At 35.9% G+C, this 24,570-nt stretch overlaps 1 protein-coding gene across 1 annotated transcript; it reads left to right on the top strand.

Moving 5' to 3' along the window:
• Positions 1 to 855: 855 nt before the first annotated feature.
• Positions 856 to 23,667, top strand: LOC113513067 (CLK4-associating serine/arginine rich protein). The gene is made up of 16 exons (XM_052894333.1): positions 856 to 1,117; positions 1,213 to 1,310; positions 3,254 to 3,432; positions 3,821 to 3,982; positions 4,096 to 4,205; positions 7,285 to 7,457; positions 8,406 to 8,602; positions 9,877 to 9,970; positions 11,430 to 11,723; positions 13,640 to 13,693; positions 14,383 to 14,523; positions 16,876 to 16,942; positions 18,188 to 18,260; positions 19,502 to 19,607; positions 21,213 to 21,293; positions 22,228 to 23,667. Exons 1-16 carry the CDS (start codon positions 1,019 to 1,021, stop codon positions 22,784 to 22,786), a joined length of 2,487 nt encoding a protein of 828 aa, XP_052750293.1. The 5' UTR covers positions 856 to 1,018; the 3' UTR covers positions 22,787 to 23,667.
• The last annotated feature ends 903 nt before the right edge of the window (positions 23,668 to 24,570 follow it).

Below are 24,570 nucleotides of genomic sequence, written 5' to 3'. Positions count from 1 at the left end.
GTCGTTAAAAGTCTGAGCATGATCGATTAACACCATGTACATTTGTAATTCAAGTAATCGTTTAGTGTGTAATAGTCTTTGTTCAATAAGTGTTATTTAATAAGAGTTTTAAATTAAAAGGCAGATCCAAAATATGCTTCGGTATCTTATTGTAACATTTAATGTCCATTCCCATAAAATATCTATGAACATTTTCTAAACGAGATTTATATATTGCGAACTGTGATTGCGAAATAAGTATTAGATACTTGACCGTCTACGAATCATTAACTACGCAACTGTAGTTATTCTAATCTTTAATTTATCTAACAATCGTCGTGTTGCCAACCTAAATAATTTTGGTTAGTATTTAGCTTTTTTTTATTTCGTCCAGTATTGCAAACTAAATAGTAGCATTACGCATTTTAATAACATTTAGTCCCCAATCTTACAATTTATTAGTATATATTGCTAATATATACTGATACATTTCATATATTCTCCTTGAAGAGCATCTTGATTAATTTTCAATGAATTAGCTACGATGGGCCAACTCACTTGTTATAATCAATATACAATTAACACATAAAAACAAAATAATGTTAAATTCATAATAAATTTGTGCCCTTTTTTATGAATATAAGAACGTCTATATTCATAAGAAATGGCACAAAAGACTTCGCTATTATTTAATAAATTATATTTCTTAGTTTTATTATAAATTATTGCTATTTGGAAAATTTTTTCACGTAAATATACATTAACGGTTCTGCATTTTATTTAATTAATAAGAGACAGCAATTTAATTTTTTTTTTTATTCTTAGACAAAGCTCTCTAAAATTCAATTTAGCCTGAAAGTTTGGTATTGAGTTGGCAATACCTCCATAGTCTTTTAATTTTATTCTTTCATTTAATTGTAATTTTGAGTTATTCTCATTTGTTTGTTAATTTTATCGGAAATCTTTTTAAATAAATGCGTAAAGAAAAGAATGTGAACGTTATTATTTGTTATTGATTTATCCAGTTTCTATTAAAAAGATGTGGCATGAAGCAAGAAAACAAGAGAGAATGATACGCGGTATGATAGTGGACTATCGACGTAGGGCCGAGCGTCGAAAGGATTTCTATGAAAGAATTGTAAGCACTAATTAAATAAATCGTTTTATATCTCATAAGCTATATTGCTGATTATTTGATTGATACAATATTGCTCAATTCTATTTGTGTTTCAGAAAACCGAGCCCACGCAGTTCTTGCAGTTACACGGGCGACCATGTAGAATTCACCTGGACCCTGCTATCGCCGCAGCTGGCGAAGGCCCTGCTATAATGTTAGTTTTAATTTATTTCATTCTAAGCAATTGATTATAAACAATAAGATCGATTCTAAAGTGCCGTTTCTCTAAACTTCTAAAAACACCAGATGGAGACTACAAAAGTCGTTTGCTTGGGCACCTCTGTCCCATTCGTTTTTCTAATGCGAAACTTTTTTGTTTGTATGGCTGTGTTTCCGTTTGAAAGGTTAGATATGGCAGTGAATTTATATGGTACAGAGGAATAACACCCTAATCCTCAGGAATTGCAATGCATGGGTGGTATTATGAGTGAAACAGTATACTCTGTTATGTGCATGTTACTGCTTATCTTTATAAACTACGGTTACCACTTTCCATCAAGTAAGCCGTCAGCTTGTTTACCATTCTAAGCTTTATAAAAAAAACTTGTCTTTAAAATATTCAAATAGACATCACAGCAGAATCTGTCTTGTAAGGCACAAATTGAACAAAATATTAAGTCAAAATTATTATAATTTTATGTTTATAGTGATCCATAAAACAGTAATTTTGTGAAATTTATAAATTAGATTATAATATTAAGGAATAAGTAAATGATTATTTGATTTACTAAGATAATTTTTTTTTTATATGCAACTTAGAATGCCAAACAAGCTGACGGCCCACCTGATGGAAAGTAATAACCGTCGCCTATAGACATGAGCAGTACCAGGGACATAACAGAGTATACTGTTTCACCCATGATACCCCCCATGTGTTGCCATTCCTGAGGACTCAGATGTTATTCCTCTGTACCCAGTAAATTCACACCATATCCCACCCTTCAAACCGAAACACAGTCATGCAAACACAACTGCTTCACAGTTGAAACACGAATGGGACAGAGGTACCCAAACAATCGATTACCATTTATGTCTGTGACTGCTAACATTTAAATATTGACCAACACTATTACTACCAGAGGCTCCAAAACTATCCATATTAGCCATCAACCTCAGACTGCTAATTTATGAAATATTACAGTTTGGATGTCAAATGATTAACATTGCACTTTGAGCAGCGATCTATTAATTCGTCTGAAGATGTCTCATATAGAGGTATAACATATTTTGCAAAACATACATGAACAAAATTGCAGTCGGAGATAGATAGCTAGAAGCTGGCCATCTCCGACTAGCTAGAAGGTTGTGGAACTTCTAGTAGTAATAGGGGTGATCAGTTTTCAAGTGTTGACATTCTAATGGTAGTAGAAGTAAATAAAATAATTCTAATCATATAACTATTGATATGGACTTCTGCAAGATAATATCTAATTCAGTAAAATCTTTGAAGAAATTAAACCTCAGAATTGCTCCAACATCTTTGGAAAAATTATATACCTACCATTAATATATGTACTTGCGTATTAGTAATATTTTATTAACAGAAGCACTTAAGTAAAATGTCTGACACCATATTAGACTTTAGGTGAAGCAGTGAAAGCATAGAGTATAAAACCATAAGACTCATAGTCCTCAGGAATGACAATACATGAGGTGTATTATGAGTATCACATATGTTCTGTGATGTCTGTTTGTTTACACTTACAATTTTCTAAGTTTCTAAGTTTATTTTATTTTCTAGTCATGTAAAAGAAGCTTAATATTAAAATAAAATATTTTTTATTTTCAATTAAACCTCATTATAGTCTTGATTACATTTTTATAAATAAAAAATCTATTTAAATAAAAGAATATCATCTAAACTAATATTATAAAGATTAAAAAAAAAACTAATATTATAAAAATATGTGATTTTTTGTTTCTTTAAAAATGTCTAAATGATTTTAAAAATAGAAAGTTACATTTTCAGCCAGTAACATTAGCTTTGTTTTATTACAAAAGAAAACCTACCTATTTACCCATGTGAAGCAGGGCTAAGTTATTAACTATAACCAGTCTGTTTTAAAATTAATGTTTGTTTAATTAATAATATTATAGGATGCAGTGGCAAGGTGACCCCAGCAATTTGATAGATCGTTTTGACGTGCGAGCACACTTAGACTACATCCCGGATGTGAAGAATCCAGATATACCACTAGAAGAGCTCAGCCCTGAAGAAAGGCAGTGTAACTATGAGAGGTATAGAATACTGGCACAAAATGCGTTTCTAGGAATAGGTGAGTTGCAACAAAATAATTATAATTTAATTATAATATTTGGAAGGATATTGGAGGAGACTCCAGACAGTTGTTGGATGCAAATGGTGCAAGATCATACTTTGTAGCGTAATATGGGACAAGGAGACACTAGATGGCTTGAAATAAATAAATGAATTTGGTATAATTCTACAATGTTAAGAAGAATAAAATAATTTTGTCATAGACAATATCAGAGGAAGATTTTGTACAAAATCATCTTTATGGATTCCTCTATTTCAAACCTGATGGGAAGTGGTAACCGTCGCCTATATACATGAACAGATCCTTAACTACTTGCGAAACTTAAAAAAGCTGTGCTTGTATGAAGAGTCATCTCGATTGATACACTTGCCTGTTTTGTTCCCAGGTGAAGACAAATTCCTCCAACAGCTGGCAATAGAAGAGCAATTTGGAGTAACAATCGAAGAGAAGGAAATGCAGAAGGAGAAGCTAAATGAAAAGAAAGGCACTGGTGCCGCGATAGGCTACAATTATAACGATCCAGGCGCGCAACCCTCTAGCTCTAACGGTAGATTCAGCATTACTGTTAAACTGCAAGTGATTGAAGGATAGTCGGGGTTATGGGGTAGTTTATGGGGACAATGGTTGGATAATTTCATGGCACTGAGTATTCAATTACAGGCCCGGAAGTTAAGAAAGTGGAGCAACAAAAAGATTCAGATGATGATTCCGATTTCGAAATCATTGATGTGGATTTAAGTATTGATGTCAACAAGATGGAGGCTTCACAGGTCAGTTTCAGTCTTTCTATTTGTTTTTTTTTGTTTGTTATTTTTTGTTAAGATTTTAATACACCTGGGTGATTATGCTAGTCTCATAGGAGACGTCTGCACATAAGGTGCTATTTAATTATAAACCAATATTCCTGATCTTTAATGTAGTCATACATCATCAGTAACACATAAGTTGTCAATTTATTATCTTAGATTCAATAAATAATCTCTTCATTATCTCAGCATTCTCAGCCTTTTTTTTACATTTTGGGGGGAAAGGAAAAGGAAATATACCCAACCAGGTCGACCTCCTCGCGGTTCCCCCTGGAAACTATCATGGTTAATTCCTGATGAATTCATCATGACGGGCTGACTGACCTGTTTTCATTCTCATCGATCACCCTTCACTGGTGCTCCGCCAGCGTATCCCGTTAGCGCAGGCGGGGTTACCATACCATTTTCACCCATAAAAAAAATACCGCATCAAGGTTGACCTAAACATGATTACATAAATCATGAGGGCAGAAGGGATTAGACCCATAAAAAAAGCCCTTATTTACAGATATAAAAAAATAAAGACATTTTATAGTTATAAAAATATAGTCTTTAACATTAAGTTTCTGAAGCGCTATTTCTCTAAACCAATCTCTTAACTTATAATTTTATTTTTCATAGTTTCACGAAATCACTATTTTACGAACCACCATATGTTTATAATAATCTTGACTTAAATTTGTTAGAAATTTAGTTCATATTGGTTCTTAGAATAAAGAATTAAATATCAAATTGATATTTTAATTTACAAATATTTTACCATATTATGTCCACCATGAACACAGAAGAACTAAAGTAACTAATTCAATTTCGATTTCAAAGCCAAATATTTGTTAACCAGAAATTATAAATAAACTATTACTAGTTACGTTGCACACCAGTCACTGGGTCAACATATCCTTTCTACATAAAGGCCTCCTCCAGCGTCTTTCATATTTTTCTATGTCTTACTTTTTTTTTATATTAATGGATAATAATGGAATACTAACTAACCCCACCCGCGCTATCGGTATACACCGGCGGGGCACCAGTGAAGGATGATAGATGAGGATGAAGCAGGTCAGTTAGCCCATCGTGATGTATTCAACAAGAATTGTTCACGATGGTTTCCAAAGGGAACCACGTGGAGGTCGACCTAATAAGGTATATTGCTAGCAATGGGGCTGTCAAACTCCATTGCTAACAATCCTTTTTCCCCCTCTATCTCTTACTGTCCTCAGCCATAATGTACTCGCAACACTTGATCTCATCCGATCATCAAGTCAAGTCAATCATTTATTTGCATAAACGTAGGTCACAAATTACATGATATTATATATAGAAACAGTTAAGATTGCTATGTTCCGTTATTGGGCATACAAATATAAATCCTTTACCATCTTTTATATTGGCGGCGTCTTTTCCTTTTAATTCTGTAACGAGGAATCCATTCTTTTACAGTATTAGTAAATTTTTTTTTATACAACTTAGAATGGCAAACAAGCTGACGGCCCACCTGATGGAAAGTGGTAACCGTCGCCATGCAAACACAACTGCTTCACGGTTGAAACACGAATGGGACAGAGGTACCCAAGCAAACGACTTTTGTACAGTCTTCCTCTTAATATATGACCTACCTATCTCAGCTTCAGTCTTTTGATTTTAGTTGTGGCCTCTTTTCATCTTGTTCTAGATCTTAGCTCTATAGCTCTTTTTTTTGTCTATTCTTGTGTAACTTAATATGCTCTTTTCAATGCTCCTTTGGCATGTTAAAAGTTTTTGAATATTTTCGAATGGTCAAGCATGTTTGACTGCCAATGTTAGTAACTAATAGGGGTGGGTAATTAATTAATAAATAGCAATATCAGATATATATTTTAGTTACAATATTTATATACTAATCCAATAAATTGAAAGTCTTATCTGAAAAAAATATTGGATAACAGACTTTTAACATATTCGAAAATAGATACCCGACCTATATGGGCGATATCAAAATGGGTAACCTTTTACCTGCTACTAATATCCAGAGAAAAGAGGATAGGTACCTATCCATATCACCCATATCTAATAACTAAAGTGGTATAGTCTAAAGCAGGGGTTACCAAACTTATTTTGTCTACTGCCCACTTTGAGAATAAATTATTTTTTAGCGCCCACATTTTTTCACCTACTTAAAAACCACTGTTACTTCAAAATCAACAAATCACCCCTCAAGCCTCTACACAATGCCCCCATTTTTTTTCTGGGTCCTTACCATTTAGGCCTGCAGCGCCCACATCGTCCTTCACTGACGTCAGCTATCATAAATCAGTGCAGGGTTAATTTTATATGGGAAATAATGAAATGCTGGTGGAACACCAGTGATGAATTCTGGTGAATTGGCCTTCGTGATGATTAACAATAATTAAGATTGTTTTCCACAAAAAAAAAATCGACTTCGAACTTGGCAAAACCCTCTATTTTTATATAAAACTAAAACTGAACCGATTTTAATAAAATTTCTATGGGACCAATTTAAAAGTACATACTTTCAGTTAAAAAAAAAAGAATTTTCCAAATCAGTTTGTAAATGGCGGAATTATGAGGTAACAACAGAATTGAGAACCTCCTTTTTTGATGTCGGTTGAAAATCAACCATATGATTTTTAGGGGATGTACATACCGATGGATTGTTATGTGGCCCCGATATAGAATGAGCCGCCCATTGCTTTTTTTTTTGGGATCGTAACAGGCGACTAACGTCGAGGGACAGGCAGGAGCGACCCTCTTAAAACATCATCGAGGCCTAACTGTGGTTGCTAATTCGTCTGCCAAGCGTGGCAACTACTGGCAAAATTTTTCTTTTGGATATCCTTGTGTCCAGCAGTGGACAGTTAACGGCTGATATAATGATTGTGATGAGAAAGAATACATATATTGAAGTAAACCTGATTTTTAACTGGTAACAATGAGGCTGCTAGATCCTTGTAGCAGCATCTCCTCCCCTCCTCCGCTAACGAGGTTATCATTCCATTATTTATTATTCATTAAACGAATGGTAGTAACATGTAAATAAGTACAGGCGCACGAGCTGAACGCGGTGGGCCCTCAATTCGGCATGGCGGGCTGCGACCTGTTCTCATTTCTGACCGGCGACGCGGACGACGCCGAGCACCAGAAGCAGTTGCTGCGCGAGGAGAAGGAGAAGGCAATGTTCTCTGGACGGAAGAGTAGGAGGGAGAGGCGAGCTCATCGGTGAGTGTACAGTTGTATGAGATTAGAGTTTTTTTTAATACTACTATGATGGCAAATAAGCATACGGCCCGTCTGATTGTAAACGGGGATACCCTAGCCTCTAGACGTCTGTAACCACCAGGAGTGTTATGCATGTGTTGGCGACCCTAAAGAGAACTTAATACGCCCTTTTTGAAGAACTCCATATTGTAATCAGAGTTCCACTCTGAGTTTGTTACACGCGTCCGTGTAGCCTAACTTCAGGCTGTAGCTGAAAATCAGTGCTTTGCTGTTAAGCAAAATTATCACTGAGCTATCAAAGTCGATGGCTTGGGTACCTCTGTCCCATTCGTGTTTCAACCGTGAAGCAGTTGTGTTTGCATGACTGTGTTTCGGTTTAAAGGGTGGGATATGGCGTGAATTTACTGGGTACAGAGGAATAACACCTGAGTCCTCAGGAATGGCAACGCATGGGGGGTATCATGGGTGAAACAGTATACTCTGTTATGTCCATGGTACTGCTCATGTCTATAGGCGACGGTCACCACTTTCCATAAGGTGGGCCGTCAGCTTGTTTGCCATTCTAAGTTGTAATAAAAAGTCAAATAGATGGGCCCAAAGAGTAGAAAACGATAAAGTATATATCACATTAAAATCAATACGATTGTCACTCTAAAATAAAGGAATACATTATAGAAGCTTGATTTTAAACGTTTTTTCATCTGTAAAGCTGTTAGTTGCCATGCGTATCCGGCATAAAATGGGCCACTTCTTCCTTTCCGGTAGGTGTCGAAAGAGGCGACTAAGGCTATTTAATAGTAGAGGGATGGTCAGTAGCGTTTCTCTTAAAACATCACCAAAATCTAACTGCGGTTACCAACTCACTTGCCAAACGTGGCAACTACTGGTAAAACCCCTCTTATTGAGAAGGCTTTTAGGCCCAATTATTAATAATCCCTTCATCCTTAGCGACAAGAAGTTAGCGACCCGCGTGGCTAGTCCGCCTCACTACGCGGCGCCGGGCGGCAGCGTGACGGGCGTGGCGAGCGTGGCGAGTGTGGCACACGGCGCTCGCAGCCGCAGCGCCAGCAGCGGCTCCCCAGAGCCACCCGGGGACATACAGTTCATCACCTCCTTCGGTGGAGATGATGAAGAAACCAAGCCAGGTGATAAACAACCCTTTGATAACATTGTATTTAGTGATTATAACAACCGTATTAATGTAGCGGTTTATAGCACCACATGTTACAAAGGTCGCAGGTTCGATTCCCATTTGTATTTGTGATTGTCTTTTATATATACATATATTCCTTATTGCACTAGAACAAAAGATACAGTGATTAGTTTAACAGTTTGTTAGCAAGGGTGGGTTATTATTATTTTTTTATGGATGACAAGAGAACGGTAACCCCGCCCGCATTAACGGTATACGCCGGCAGGGCACCAGTGAAGGGTAATAGATGAGAATGAAAACAGGCCAGTTAGCCCATCATGATGAATTCATCAGGAATTAACCATGATAGTTTCCAGGGGGAACCGCGAGGCGGTCGACCTGGTTGGGTATATTGCTAGCAATGGGATTCTCAGTCTCCAATACTAACAATCCCTTTATATGTACATTGGCGTATTTAATGATCTTATGGTTAATTAATAAAGGCGTCATATGTACTCTTAAGACATGTCTTTGGGAAGTTTCGCTTGTATCCTATAATCCAGTTGTGGGCACCAGACAATTCTAAGGTGGGCACGACCTATTCGGCCCCCATTTACATACACTATGATCGTAACTCTTGACAGCGATGTTGTAATTAAAAAAAAAAAAAGTGTATTGTGCTTTTTTTTCTACATAATCAAACAACTTCAAAAAGTAGCAGGTTTTGAAATCGGTTGTATTCTTTATTATGTTTGTTATCCAATAGTTCCATCAATTGTAAACTGATGGAAAAACAAATCTTTTTATATATGATATAACTGCTTTATATTATTCTCAATTTCGTGTATAATATAGTATATATCATATATGTGTAAGTATATTTGTTATTCATATATATTTATTCGTTTATATATGTAATTTTAGTATGTATGTATATCAATAATTAGTAGTGCCGCATTCGAGTATTCTGACACTTCCCTACGGTTGACTGGGAGAGAATGCTTTTAGCATTAAGTCCGCTATGTACATATACATGTACTAATGAATAAATAATAAATAATAATAATATTTTTAAGGATATAATATAAGATTGGTCTAATAGAAATTTTATCAAAATAAGCGATTTTGAGTAGTTTAGTTTTTAAAATAAAATAACTGGTGTGGCCACAATTTAAGTCGGTTTTTGTTTGTTCAATACAATTATAATATGACAAATACATAATATTATTAATACATTTATATGAACATTTTGATAGTTTTTTATATTTTTTCTTTTTGTCTTTATAGTCGCGCCACCAAAACCGCTGTACGCCGATAAATTGAAGCAAAATTTGAAGAAAGAAATGCTGTACTCTGAAGTTGCTCGGAGATCAAAACCGAGGTAAATACATATAATTATTACTAATATTTTTCCTTTCCTATTAATTCATATGTGTGTTAGCTTTCATTATCATCATCATCATCATCATATCAGCCTTTAACTGTCCTCTGCTGAGTATCAGCCTCTCCATTGGGGAGTTTTGCTAATAATTGCCACACTTTTTTATACAACTTAGAATGGCAAACAAGCTGACGGCCCACCTGATAGAAAGTGGTAACCGTAGCCTATAGACATGAGCAGTACCATGGACGTAACAGAGTATACTGTTTCGCCCATGATACCCCCCATGCGTTGCCATTCCTGAGGACTCGGGTGTTATTCCTATGCACCCTGTAAATTCACGCCATATCCCACCCTTCAAACCGAAACAGCCATGTAAACACAACTGCTTTGGCAGATGGATTGGCAAATGCAGTTAGGCTTTGGAGATATTTTAGGAGGCATGTTGCTGCCCATCCCTCGCTCTCCCTTAGTCACCTCTTACAATACCCACAAGAAAGGAAGGGATGGCCTATTCTATGCCGGAACCACACGGGGAAGCAATGCAAAGTGGCAACAAGACAAAGTGTAAACTATAATAAAGGAAAAAAAACAAATAAAATAGATATTTTATAAAAATTACACCAAATTTTAAATTAAAACTTAAGGAACACAACTGTAAATATGTAGCTATAGTAGTTTCTGGGACAAATATATAATAGATAAATGGAAAAATAACATTTCAAAAAAATATTGAATGTCTCAGAGAAAATGATTGTTGACCCCTTAAAGAAAGATAAAAATATGTACAGGAAGAAATCAGAAATCTTGTAATTGTGAATAATTAATTCAGCATAACAGACATCTGCCCGTTACTGAACATAGAACTCCTACAAATTGTTTTTTTTTTTTTTTTAATGGATGGTAATGGTAACTCCGCCTGCGCTAACGAGCATACATAAAGTATATGCTGGCGAGGCACCCGGTAGGAATGATAGGTGAGAATAAAAATCAAATCAAATCATATTTATTCGCTTGCTAAATGGTACAATAATAAGTTACATATACAGGTACATAACATGCAGCACCCCCCAGAGGTATGCAAATGTTAAACTGTATTTAGTCTACATTATATTACAATTATAAAAGTCCAAACATTTTCCAAATTACAATATTCTTTATGTCAGATTCTCATATAAAATTATGGTTTATATTTTAAGACAGATTAGTTAGCCCGTCGTGATGAATACACTTGGAATTCAGCACCAATTTCAAGGGGGACCATGCGAAGGTCGACCTGACTGAGTATATTGCTAGAATGGGACTAGTAGTCCGCATTACTAACAATCCCTTCCCCCCATATAATGTTAGATTAAGAGAAGTTTAGAGAAATAGCGTCTCAGAATCGGCCTCAAAATATGTAGATAATACCGTTCTATCTATAATAAATATATGGATTGATATGTATTGGTGTATGTAGGCAATCATCGTACGAAGAGAGATTCCAAGTTCGGCCGCAAATGGGACCGCACGGGCCGCCGGCGCGGTCGCGGTCACGCTCGAACACGCGCCTGCGATCGCGTTCTCGATCGCTGTCGCGTTCGCGGAGAAGGTCCCGTTCGCGCTCGCGGTCCCGGGCCATGTCGAGATCACGATCGCGGTCGTACACTCCGTACCGGTCGATGTCGAGGTCGAGATCAAGGTCAAGGTCGCGGACGACGTCAAGCTCAAGGTCACACAATCACAGGGACAAACGGTCTCGCAGCCCGCAAAAGTTTGTATTTTCAAATTAATAAAGGCTTAGAGAAAATGGCAATTTGCTCATTTCTAAAACGTTTCAAAATCTATAATAGTCTGTGAAATAATTTCTTTCAAAAGTGTATTTTAGAAATAATTTATTAAAAAACACAATTAAAAGTAACAACTATTTATTCTAATTATGACCTTGACACTTTTATTACATGCAATTTTTTTTATACAAAAATGTGTATTCTAAAAATTGTTGTGTCAGCCGTTGATTTTTTTTTTTTAATCTCGAAGTAAGCATACTCGTTATTACGAGTCATATCATATATTTATGATTTTCATATTTTAATATTTCAACCCCAATATTTTATTTTGACTTTTTTGAGTCATGATTTTTTATTAAAACGAAAATTGCTTATATATATTGAGTTTCTCTGGACATTAGTGCCGGAAAAAAGGAAATCACCCTTTTCGATATCGCCAATATCGGTCGGTTATCTATTTTCGAATATGTAAAAAGATTTTTAACATATTTGTTGTTGGACCAGCATGTTTTTTTTATTTTTTTACAACTTAGAATGGCAAACAAGCTGACGGCCCACCTGATGGAAAGTGGTAACCGTCGCCTATAGACATGAGCACTAGCATGGACATAACAGCGTATACTGTTTCGCCCATGATACCCCCCATGCGTTGCCATTACTGAGGACTCAGGATAGATATTGTAACTAAAATATAAAGATATTGCTATATATATATCTCACCCTTAATACATAAAACTTAAATATCTCTTTCTATAAATTATATTTATTATATTGAATTTTTTATTGTATTACAAGTGCTTAGTAAGTAACCCTGCGGAGTGAGACCCTGGTGACCTGTAATACAGGTATTCCTATACCTATCTCAGGCACCGGTCTCTCACAATTATATTTATAATTTGTTTAATACGAGGTTTGTCCGGAAAGTACGTATAAAAGTTTTTTAAAAATTTTATTTTACAATTATTCAGGTAAATCAATTTTATCCCCTTCAAAGTACTCCCCCTGTGACATAATGCACTTGTGCCAACGCCGTTTCCACTGTGAGAAGGCTCCTTGAAAGTCCTCTGGTTGTAGGTTTCTCAGCTGCCCCGTCGTAGCTTTTTTTATCTCATTTATGTCCCCCAAATGCCGCCCCCGAAGTACCAATTTGGTTTTTGGGAACAAGAAGAAGTCACACGGGGCCAAATCCGGCGAATAGGGGGGTGTTCGGTCACCGTAATGGAATTTTTACTCAAAAACTCACGGACAACAAGAGAGGTGTGGGCAGGGGCATTGTCGTGGTGAAGAATCCAACGCCCCTCTCGCGCCAATTCTGGACGAACTCGTGCCACACGAGCTTTGAGGCGTCTGAGCACATCGACGTAGAATTTTCCATCAACTGTCTGGCCTGGAGGGACGAATTCTTGATGGACAATCCCCCGAACATCGAAAAAAACAATCAACATTGTCTTGACATTTGAGCGGGATTTTCTTGATTTTTTTGTTCGTGGTTCCCCGGATGTCTTATCGAATTAGATCGGCAAAAATTTCACGGCCATTCTTGCCGAGTTTCGAGAGAAACTTGATTACGACGCGCTGCTCTTCGACGGAAGCGGGCTCCATGCCGACGGGGTTTCGTTAAGAGGTAACTTCACAGATGGCGTGACAAGCCAGTTCGCACCGCACGGCGGTCAGACCAGAACTGAAGCATTGTTAGGGACATAAGGAAGGGGTCCTGCGCTTACCTGGCCTCCCCACTCCTCTTTCTCGCATTCCAGAACACTTTTATACGAACTTTCCGGACAGACCTCGTATAAGCATTGTATTTCACTGTAATGAATTGTGAAGAGAAATAAATCTGTTTATTATTATTATTATTATTATTATACATAACTAATAATATTGTATTTGCTATTTGCAGCCAAGCCAGTGGCTATAACAACCGTAATTACTCCAGATCGATGTCATTCGAAAGGTAAGCCGTTTGGCCAGTTTTATATGGGAGCTAGCTGACCCGGCAAACGTTGGTTTTGCTCCCTACTGCCACCTACCGGGTCGATTCTTTTTTATCGGGATAAAATTATCCTCTCTCTTGAGAGACTGCACTCTCTCTGTCTTGAGACAGTGCACATTTACAAAATTTTAATTGAAATCGGTCGAGCGATTTCGAAGATTAACGTGATTTACCTAATATGTATATATATATATATATATATACATACATTATAAATTTTTATAAATATTTTTATTTCTGGACACTTGGCTATGTTTTTTTTTTATATTTTCAACCAACTTCAAAAAGAAAGTTCTCAGTTTGTTTGTATATTTTTTTATGTTTGTTACCTCATAATTCTGTCAGTTGTCTGTCGATTTAAAAACTTTTTTTTTGTCTAAAAGGATAGACTTACTGATTTGTTCAATCAAAACAATTAAAGTTGGATTTTTTTTGTGGAACACCATCTCATTAAGTATATGTATGTATATAATATATTCCATTTTGTATACTTTTGTTTTTACTTTATCTATACGGTTTTAATATATGATTTATCAAAACAACGAGTTTAATTTTAACAAACGAAATTTTTGGCGAATTTAAGTTTAATTGCATAAAAGTGAGTGTATACAATGATCTCGTGTAAATCCATTGCTTGTTTATGTGTACAGCGGTGTTGGTGGCGGGGGTGGTGACCGCAGCGAACAGCGGGCGGCGGTGCCGCGCTACTACGGCCGCAGGAAGGAGGACCAGTCATCCAGCGAGCTGTCCGAGTCCGACTCCAGCGGCTCGCCCGCTGACGACAAAGACAGGTAGTGGCATCTGTCTTATACTAAATGTCATTAATACAGGCCAAGGTTAAGGTCAAGGTCACACAACCACATGAACATATTGTACCAGTGTAGTAACGGAAGCAATTCCAAACCAACAAGTGTAAACCAGTAAATATACTGTGTTGGGGAGGGGAGCGGGAGGGGCGAGGGGGGAAGATAGTAATGGATCTATGTTGTTTTATATTGCGGGGCATTATATATATATATATATATATATATATATATATATATATATATATATATATATATATATATATATATATATATATATACATATATATATATATATATATACATATATACACCTATCCCCCGATTTACACGGTAGATACGTTCCTGAGAAAAACGTGTAAATCGAAAATAAAAATTTTCAAGTTAAAACCGTGTAAATCGAAAAGCTTGCAGAAAATGCATAATTTTGCTATTTAACAGTTGTGATTTTTTTCAATATTTTTATTGTAGGTGATTTTTTTCAATATTTTTATTGTAATAGTTCTTATTGTAGCTTCGTTCATGTTACATGATTTTGCAACATCTACTACTCTATCTCCCTTTCGTAAGCGATCCAAAATTTCGATTTTAGTTTCTAAAGAAATAACTTTTCTTTTAACTTCTTTCGACATTATAAGCCTATAATTTTTTTTTATTTATGTTTATTTATAAAAATCTTAATTATGCACTCACTTGTAATTTACGAATATGAAAAATTAAATCTTTCTGACACTGTGAAACTTTCACTCAAATACAATTTTCCGTAGATAAAACTTTAATTTTATACGAAGAAATACAGACACATGTGCAGCAAGTCAGCACATAAGCTCGGGATTCCCCGTGAGATGTGTACACAGCGCACGTGTTCAAACACAGTAGCATTTAGTAGAGTGCGATAAAAACAAAAAAAAAAAAACTTATTTGGAAAACCGTGTAAAAGCGAAAACGTCTAAAACAAGTACCGTGTAAATCGGGGGATAGGTGTATATATACACAATGCTCCACTAGTGTATACCTATAAGGCAAGGCGAAGTTACCATTCCATTTTCATCCATTAAAAAAATACTACTCTTTTCCAAGTCCCAAACCACAGTTCGATAGGCAGTTTCAGCTGAGAAGAACGGACAAGTAACACAGCTGTAGTTTTTTTTTTTCTCAAATATAAGTTTACAAGAAAAAAATATGAATGGATAAAATAAATATGTTATATTATGACGATGAACTTTAGATCAAATCCACCTGCCTAGAATCCTTAGAATCCAGCATAAGTAGAGTACGAGCGACACGAACTCAAGTACCGCCAGTATAAGTAGTATATTTGTTCGTTTGATATTTAAACACACATGTCGCCGGTCGGCGCGAAAATTTGAATTAGATTTATTATTAAGTTAATGGGGATATATTATTACTAATATAATAATTTATCAAAAAAAAAATGATTTTTTAATAATATTCCAGAAAATATTATAAATATAAAGACACTGAGACAATTTAAGAGCACATTGTACAAATGACTTTTGGACAAGTGTCATTACTCAATTAAGGACTTGTTGGATTAGAAAATAATTCCACTTTATAAGCACATATTTTGTCATTACTTTAAAAAAAATTACCATAAATATTAAAATTGTGCATGCCATTGTTTTGGCAAAACACGCCTGTTCCTAACATATTATTACTTTTTAGGTGGAATGGGATTGTTAGTAATGGAGACTGAGAATCCCATTGCTAGCAATATACCCAACCAGGTCGACCTCCTCGCGGTTCTCCCTGGAAACTATCATGGTTAATTCCTGATGAATTCATCATGATGGGCTAACTTTCCTGTTTTCATTCTCATCTATCACCCTTCACTGGTGCTCCGTCAGCGTATCCCGTTAGCGCAGGCGGGGTTATTATACCATTTTCACCCATCAAAAAAAAAAAACATATTATTACTACCATCTGTATACTGTGTTTTTCAGCAAATAAATTATATTTTTATATTATAATGGATAAAGAATTTTTTTTTAATCCCACCCGTGCTATTGGTATACACCGGCGGGGCACCAGTGGAGGATGATAGGTGAGGATGAAGTAGGTCAGTCAGCCCATCGTGACTAATTGTTCACAACAAGAATTGTTCACAATGGTTTCCAGGGGGAACCACGTGGAGGTCGACCTAATAAGGTATATTGCTAGCAATGGGGCTGTCAAACTCCATTGCTAACAATCCTTTTCCCCCCGAATAAAGAAATTAGGAGAAGAAGTCAGAACTCACTATAACAAACATTGTATTTATTTAATTTTATTTTAATTTAATTTACAGTATTAATTTGGATATTGTTTCTCGCATTTCAGATCGGGGGTTGGCAATAAATGCAACACAAACCAGAATCAGTTACGATTGTGTGGACCCAGCTCCAAAGTCAGTAAGAATCATTTGTTTACACACTGTATGCTTACGTTTTAGCACTTTTTTGCAAGTAGTTGGTCCGTAACGGCAGCGACCGCCCGCCGCTTACTTTACAATGTTGGTATTGTTTGCCATTCTAATATATATATATATAAAAAAGAAAAACTATACTATACTAGAGATCCGACCAGAATTTGCACGAATAGACAGAAATTTCGAACATCAATACAATGAAAAAAAAAAAAAAAGATTTCAGCCAATTTAACTGATCGGTTATTTATGAGGTTCTATGAGGCTATCAACACAAACAAGGCTTCCTGATTAGTTCGTATCAATTCGCAAATTCAGGTTCCAACAGTCATAGTTGATTAAAAATTTTTGGACACTACATCTGTATTCTTGATATTGGAATTTAATCACTAAGATTGTTTATTTAAAATTGAATTTAGTAAAATCCTTAATTTGTCTTTGAAAAACAAATTTATATACATTTATATACCATATTGAAGTACAATGGAGTTACAAATAATTAGTTTTAATTATAAATTACAATAATACAACTGAGATTATATTATTTATTGTATTTATTTCATTTCTTATTTGTAAATTAATGTATTAGTGAATAATGGTAATTATAAAGTTTAATTTTTAAATGTTTCATAAGCACACGTTATATTTTAATGTAACAACTACTAGTTTAACTTATGTGTAATTAGATCGATAAGGCTCGACTAGTTTCGGGATTAATTCGTGATACTTAGTCATGGGTAGCTGTAACGCGAGCGCGAGTCTGACTATGTCGAGCTTTCTCGATCCAATTACACGTATGTTAAACCGATAGTTATTATTTTAATAATTATTATATTAAAATATAATTATTAAAATTGTCTTTCTGATATTTTTTTTTAAATTCTTTTAAATTATTCCTAGTACTTATTAAAATATAGATAAATTATATTTTTTTTTTATAAAATTCATTTTAATAAGACATTTAAGTAATCAGTAATAAATATTATCGAATATATCCCTTATCAAATTTAGTTAAAGTAACCCACCATATGATTAAGTTTACACTTCTACAATATTACACTTTCCAAATACAAATTTAATTATCTATATGTTTTAATATATGTTATATACATATATAATATTGTATTATATGTCTGTATTTGATCATAACCACAAGTATACAGGGCCGCACTCGGTAGAATGGGCTCTATAAGTGATATGGGTTATAAACTTGACATATTTCGACAGGGCCCTTCGCGTGAGACGCTGACGCTGAAAGAGAAACTGAAGAGGAAAATGCAGGCACAGTTGACAAAGCAGTGTGAGTTGTATAAATTGCTTTTAAACTATCTTTATATTTGCTCGTTACTTGGTCATCAGACTATCAGTGTTTTGCTCTTTTGAGAGCAAAGCAATAAACTGAGTTGTGACCATTTTGTGTTACTGTGACACATGCATGAAGGAAATAAAAGGAAATTGTTGTTTTATATATTTTGCTTTTTTTTTATTTTCATTCTTTTATCTCTTTTACTGTGTATTATGTGTATGTTTGTATTTTTTTTAATGGATGATAATGGAATGGTAACCCCACCCGCGCTATCGGTATACACCGGCGGTGCACCAGTGAGGGATGATAGATGAGGATGAAGCAGGTCAGTTAGCCCATCGTGACGAATTCAACAAGAATTAGGTAATTAGTTAGACCTTTAGGAACACAGCTGTGAAAGTCGCGTCCAATTTGGTGCAGTAGTTTTTGCTTGATGTTAGAACAAACACACAGATAGACAAAACTTCTAAAAGTTGTTTTAGTTTCTTTTTTTTTATTGTAGTAAAATTGTTTACGTCAATATTTTAAATCTCTTATATATATATAAATGTTGTCAAATTACGATTGTATTATTATATTTGAGAACCGTCATAACGTTAGTTTGATGCAGTGTGGCAACTTTGCAATTCATTGTCAATTTTCCTAAATAATTTAATATTTTTTTAACATTTCTAATTAATTATATAAAATGTTCTCTGCTAGAGATTTATGAAACGTTAATTTATGTAAGATAGTATTTCTATTAAGTTGTAGCTAAAACTTGGGATTTTGCGCGTGAAAGAGCGGTAGACAAATTCCAAAGCAAAATCTAAAGTGGGTGCAAAGTTTTTAGTGGTAGGTTTATATGTAATGATGGGGGGTAAAGTTTTAGTTCGGTGGCTGTGCACTGTTTGCGTTTTTTTTTTATACAACTTAGAATGGCAAACAAGCTGACGGTCCACCTGATGGAAAGTGGTAATCGTCGCCTATAGACATGAGCAGTACCATGGACATAACAGAGTATACTGTTTCGCCCACGATACCCCCCATGCGTTGCCATTCCTGAGGACTCAGGTGTTATTCCTCTATACCTTGTAAAATCACGCCATATCGCCCCATATACCCTTCAAACCGAAACAGCCATGCAAACACAACTGCTTCGCGATAGAAACACGAATGGGACAGAGGTGGCCAAGCAATCGATTTTTATACAAAGTGTTCCTCTGGTAAAACGTGTGTATGTCGTGATGTTACAGTGCGGCGCGACCAGCGCGCGGCGGCAGCGCGCGCAGGCCGCGAGGCGCGGCGGCGGGCGGCGCGCGACCGCGACATGCGCCAGCTGGCCATCAAGCTGCGGCGCCGGTACGTAACACTCTTACTGCTCCTCACTCACTCCCTCTCACTCCCCTCTCTCTTTTTCTCTCTCTTCTCTCCGCCCTCCCGTCATTCCATCTCTTTCTTCTTCCCTCTCTTACTCTTCCCCTTCTCGTACACTCCCTCCTCTGTCTCCTCTCCCTCTCTTCCCCGCTCTAACAACCTTTCTCTCCCTATCTCCCCCCCTCTCTTTATCAACTGTAGGCGACGCACTACGATTTTAGTTTATTTTATTATTATTTGTACTTTTTTACTTGTATACCAATATAAATGTACCCACTTATTTAATACAGTCCATTATAAATAAAAATTTAAAATACTGAGGGTACACACTATACTTATAAAACTAGAGTAACCTTTTCCTTGCTTAGTGCGTGCTCTGTCAGTGCATAGGCAGCATCTGAAAATCGGTTTTTTTATTTTGCATCCTTTATAATCAGCATTTCTTTTTCCCCTCCATATCTCTCTCCTTTCGCACCCTCTTCATTCAACTATCTAATCTTTCCATTTCTCTAAAATAAAATAATCTTGAAATGTATAATACAATTCTATAACTAAATTTTAATTCCATTGTCTACTTGAAGGAACCCACAAGAAACTACAGACTACTCAAGGAAATTGACGAAATAAATTTTAATTTTATTCAAATACAGTAATGATAATTGATATACAAGTGAAAGCAAAATTGTTTATGTTCTTTTAATACAATGTTCAGTCCAATGAAACTGAACATCTCATGTCAATATTTTAGTATAGAAAACACTAAGTTTATATCGTTATTTGATCCATACTTCTTTAGGAATAATATTTAATTACACTGGTGAAGCACTACCTTAGAAAGATTACATTTATATTTCACCCTGGTGAAGTCTACCAAAATTATTACACATATATATAAAAGGTTTCTAACTTGTAGCCTAACTTCAGGCTGCAGCCGGAAATCAGTGCTTTGCTGTTAAGCAAAACTATCACTGAGCTGTAGCCTATTCGGGTCACTGCAACACACTTGGCGAAAACATATTTTCGTATTTTATCTTTTGTTTTATATTTAAAAATGTGTATTTAATTTGATTGTATGAACTCATCTGTTGATTTACGTGTGTCATAAATGGCTCAAATATAGTGTTTATCTATCTATCTATTCTATATAATAATCACTACATAGTATAAAACAAAGTCGCTGTCGCTGTCTGTCCGTCCCTATATAATTCAAATGAAAATTTCCGAAGATATTACAGATTTAAAATGCAGGGACATAGCGTTTTGGCGGTACCAGCCCGGCCGGCGGCGCGTGCCGCACTTTGCCCTATAGAACTTTATCTTGTTTATATTGTCTAATGATAAAAAAGCTGTAAACGTTGTTTATAAGGACATTCTGTAGTAGGTAGGTATATTTAGTATCAGCATTGCACCCGTGCGAAGCCGGGGCGGGTCGCTAGTAAATAAATAAATACTAACAATATCCTTCACTAGACGATTTAATTAGATATCATTCCGTTTCATCGTGTTTTAGAGAGCTTTCTCCACGAAATATGTACTATGTAGTCAATCAGCAGTTTGTACCAATTCAGATTATTTGTAACTCTGTTGCAGACAACGCGAGATGAGGCACCAGCAGAATAGGAGGTCGAGCGACGAGTTATCGGACCGCAGTCGCAGTAGGTCGTCGTCAAGGTACTTGTATACACCACAAATCTTTTTGTAACACGGGGGGCAAACAAGCATGCGGCTCACCTGATGATAAGTGACTACCGCCTCCCGTGATCACCCACAATACCAGAGGCATTGCAGGTGTGCTGCCGGCGTTTTATAAAATAATATGCTTCTTTTCTTGATTGTTTTTTTTTTTATTTTTTTTTTATACAACTTAGAATGGCGAACAAGCTAACGGCCAACCTGATGGAAAGTGGTAACCGTCGCCTATAGACATGAGTAGTACCATGAACATAGCAGAGTATACTGTTTCGCCCATGATACCCCCCATGCATTCCCATTCCTGAGGACTCAGGTGTTATTCCTCTGTACCCAGTAAATTCACACCATATCCCACCTTTCAAATCGAAACACAGCCATGCAAACACAACTGCTTCACGGATGAAACATTAATGGAACAGAGGTAGCCAAGCAATCGACTTTTGTACAAAGTCTCCCTCTGGTGAGGGAGAAAGGTTATGAGGTCGTATATAACGTATATAAGGGGAAACCATAGGCGTATTTAGAGGGGGGTTAGGCTTATCCAATCCGAAATCGTCAGATGTCTACTCCAGAATGCGAGACTTCATAAAGTTATATCTTATATGACATATTGCACCTTCTTAAACGGTTTTTTTTTTAATGGATGATAATGAAATGGTGGTCCCGCCTGCGCTATCGATAAACACTGGCGGGGCACCAGTGAGGGATGATAGATGAGTATGAAAACAGGTCAGTTAGCCCATCGTGATGAATGCAAAAAGTATTAATCACAATGGTTTCCAGGGGGAACTGCGTGGAGGTTAATCTAACACATTACTGACAATCTCTTTCCCCCCTCTTAAAGGGATAAGGCTTATACTTCTAAAAATAGTCTATGTTTACTCTACTTCAATGCCCATACATTTACTTTCAGAGAATCTCTTCACACAGAGAAGAAGAGAGAAAATCGTAGCAGATCAAAGAGTCAGTCGCCAGAGAAACGGATACCGGTTTGGGAGAATAACAAGGAATTCGCTTCGGTACCGTACCGACCTAGGGGCGAAACTGGTGAAAATTCGTACCAGAAACCCAAAAGACGGGACTTCAGACCGTATCAACAGCCTGGGGACTATAGAGATGAGAGGAAGGATGAGGAAAGGCAGAATTACTACCCGAATAGATTTGATAGGTACCCCAACAGAGAGTATGCGGGCCGACAGGAAGACAACTACAATCGGCCGGATTATAACAGGTGGGAGCAGGACAAAACATATCCGGCGGGAAGAAGACGGCCGTACGGGTACAGAGGAGGGTACAGGGGAGACCATAGGGGTGATTACAGGAGTGAATATAGAGATGACTATAGGGGTGAATTCAGGGGTGACAGAAGTCAAAGTTTTGGCGATGGACCCTCAGGATCGTACTCCAAAAACGAGGATGTTGTTGGTACCCCTGAAAGTTTTCCGAAAAAAGTTAAACTTGTAGATTATTAAGTGTAATTAGATGTTTACATGCCAAATTAAAAAGAAATGTATAATATCGGTTAAACAAACATTGGTGAGGAGTGCGTGACTAGAACTTGACAATTCGGATTTGTATTTGATAAATATATATAAAATTAATTTATGAACAAGTCACGTCATTATGTAAATTCATCATAGACTTTCATAATTTACAGATAAAAATTAAATATTCAATTGTATACTTAATATGATATATATGTATAAATCAAAACATGGATGTGATGTTACAATTGGTAACGGAAATTTTAAATTCACTTGTGATACTGAAATGCAGAATATTCACAACAAAATAGTATTATTTTGTCTTGTTCACGATATCATGCGATGTACATTTTTAGAGATTACTGGTGTCTTCTAAAAAAAGTATAGATAAGAAGTAAAAATATTTATCTTTTCTATATCCTTTGCGGGTAGAGAGAGAGAGGAAAGAGAGAGAGCTAAGTTTCAAAGACCTTTAGTTTTACATTTTGCTTCGTCTACTATCATCAAATATAGCTTACTTATTCACATCTATGCACCGATAAAAATAAAAGAGGTACATGTAAGTACTACTTCTAATCATGTGAGGATGGTCACCCTCTAGTTTGGAAAGCTTCTACGGTACTGTCAATATACACAAAGACTTCTGACGTTGCTTACCTGAAGACTGCTTTACTTCCCTCCGGAGCCTCCTTTCCTTTTGGAGCTTAGAGCATGACAATTTTAAAATTATCCAAACGTCAAATATTCCGGGGTTTAGACTGGGATTTGATTTTAGACTAAAGTCATGTCCAACTGAGCTATCACTGTTTTATGTAAATAAAATAAAATCTTACATTTATGTGTCATACAGAACAAAGAACTAGTTCATAGTATAGCAGTTTTATTATTCCCTAACCTCTAACGTTTAATAAAAAAAAAAGAACAAAGTTGGCATTCACATGTTTACTACCATAGATATGGTACAACAATATGCTTTATAGATAGCAATAATAAAAGGTTTAAAACCCAGTAAATAAAGACTGTAGATAATTGTTGGTAAACCGTTGTATTTCTATACCTAGTCTGGCGATAGAGTGGGAAATTTGAAGAATAGTATTTTTTTTTTTTAATAATTATAGTGCATTATAGATATTATAGTGATTATAATATATAGAATAGTTGAGCCACTACTTTTTTTTTTAATAGATTGCTTCTTCTGTAAGTTTAAAATACATTTTTATTTTACTATCACTTTGTTCTCGTATTGTAACGATTAATTTCTGTTGAATTAATCATGAGCCAATTAATTTCTGACTCCATTCTTACCTATCGTTTACTGGTAACCTGTCAAAGTATAATGTATTTTTTTAATGGATGATAATGGAATGGTAACCACCCGCGCCATCGGTATACACCGGCGGGGCACCAGTGAAGGATGATAAGTGAGGATGAAGTAGGTCAGTCAGCCCATCGTGATGAATTCAACAAGAATTGTTCACGATGGTTTATAGGGGGAGCCACGTGGACGTCGACCTAATAGGGCATATTGCTAGCAATGGCGCTGTCAAACTCCATTGCTAACAATCCTTTTCCCTCCAGTATAATGTATTAATTAATGCACACGCAAGGTTACCATTCCATTTTCATCCCATTAAAAAGTTATAAATTTGAAATGATAGGTGGTAGTGAAAGTTACAATAGTTAAAGGGAGTGGGGGGGGGGAGGGTAAGGTCAGGTGTATATATTGCTAGCACTAGGTCTTTGTTTCTAACAATCCCTTGTCTCCTAACAAA

The sequence above is a fragment of the Galleria mellonella genome, unplaced genomic scaffold, assembly GCF_026898425.1.
Source record: "Galleria mellonella isolate WM207_F2 unplaced genomic scaffold, CSIRO_AGI_GalMel_v1 utg21, whole genome shotgun sequence".
Lineage (NCBI taxonomy): Eukaryota > Metazoa > Arthropoda > Insecta > Lepidoptera > Pyralidae > Galleria > Galleria mellonella.
Note: the sequence above shows the minus strand (reverse complement) of the source record. Positions and strands in the feature narration are given on the sequence as shown.

Bases quoted from the DNA above. Each gene is read 5' to 3' on its own strand.
- LOC113513067 (XM_052894333.1), top strand. From the start codon at position 1,019: ATGTGGCATGAAGCAAGAAAACAAGAGAGAATGATACGCGGTATGATA. The intron at 14,524-16,875 runs GTAGTGGCATCT...CTCGCATTTCAG, and splicing joins CCCGCTGACGACAAAGACAG to ATCGGGGGTTGGCAATAAAT. The intron at 18,261-19,501 runs GTGAGTTGTATA...GTGATGTTACAG, and splicing joins GGCACAGTTGACAAAGCAGT to TGCGGCGCGACCAGCGCGCG.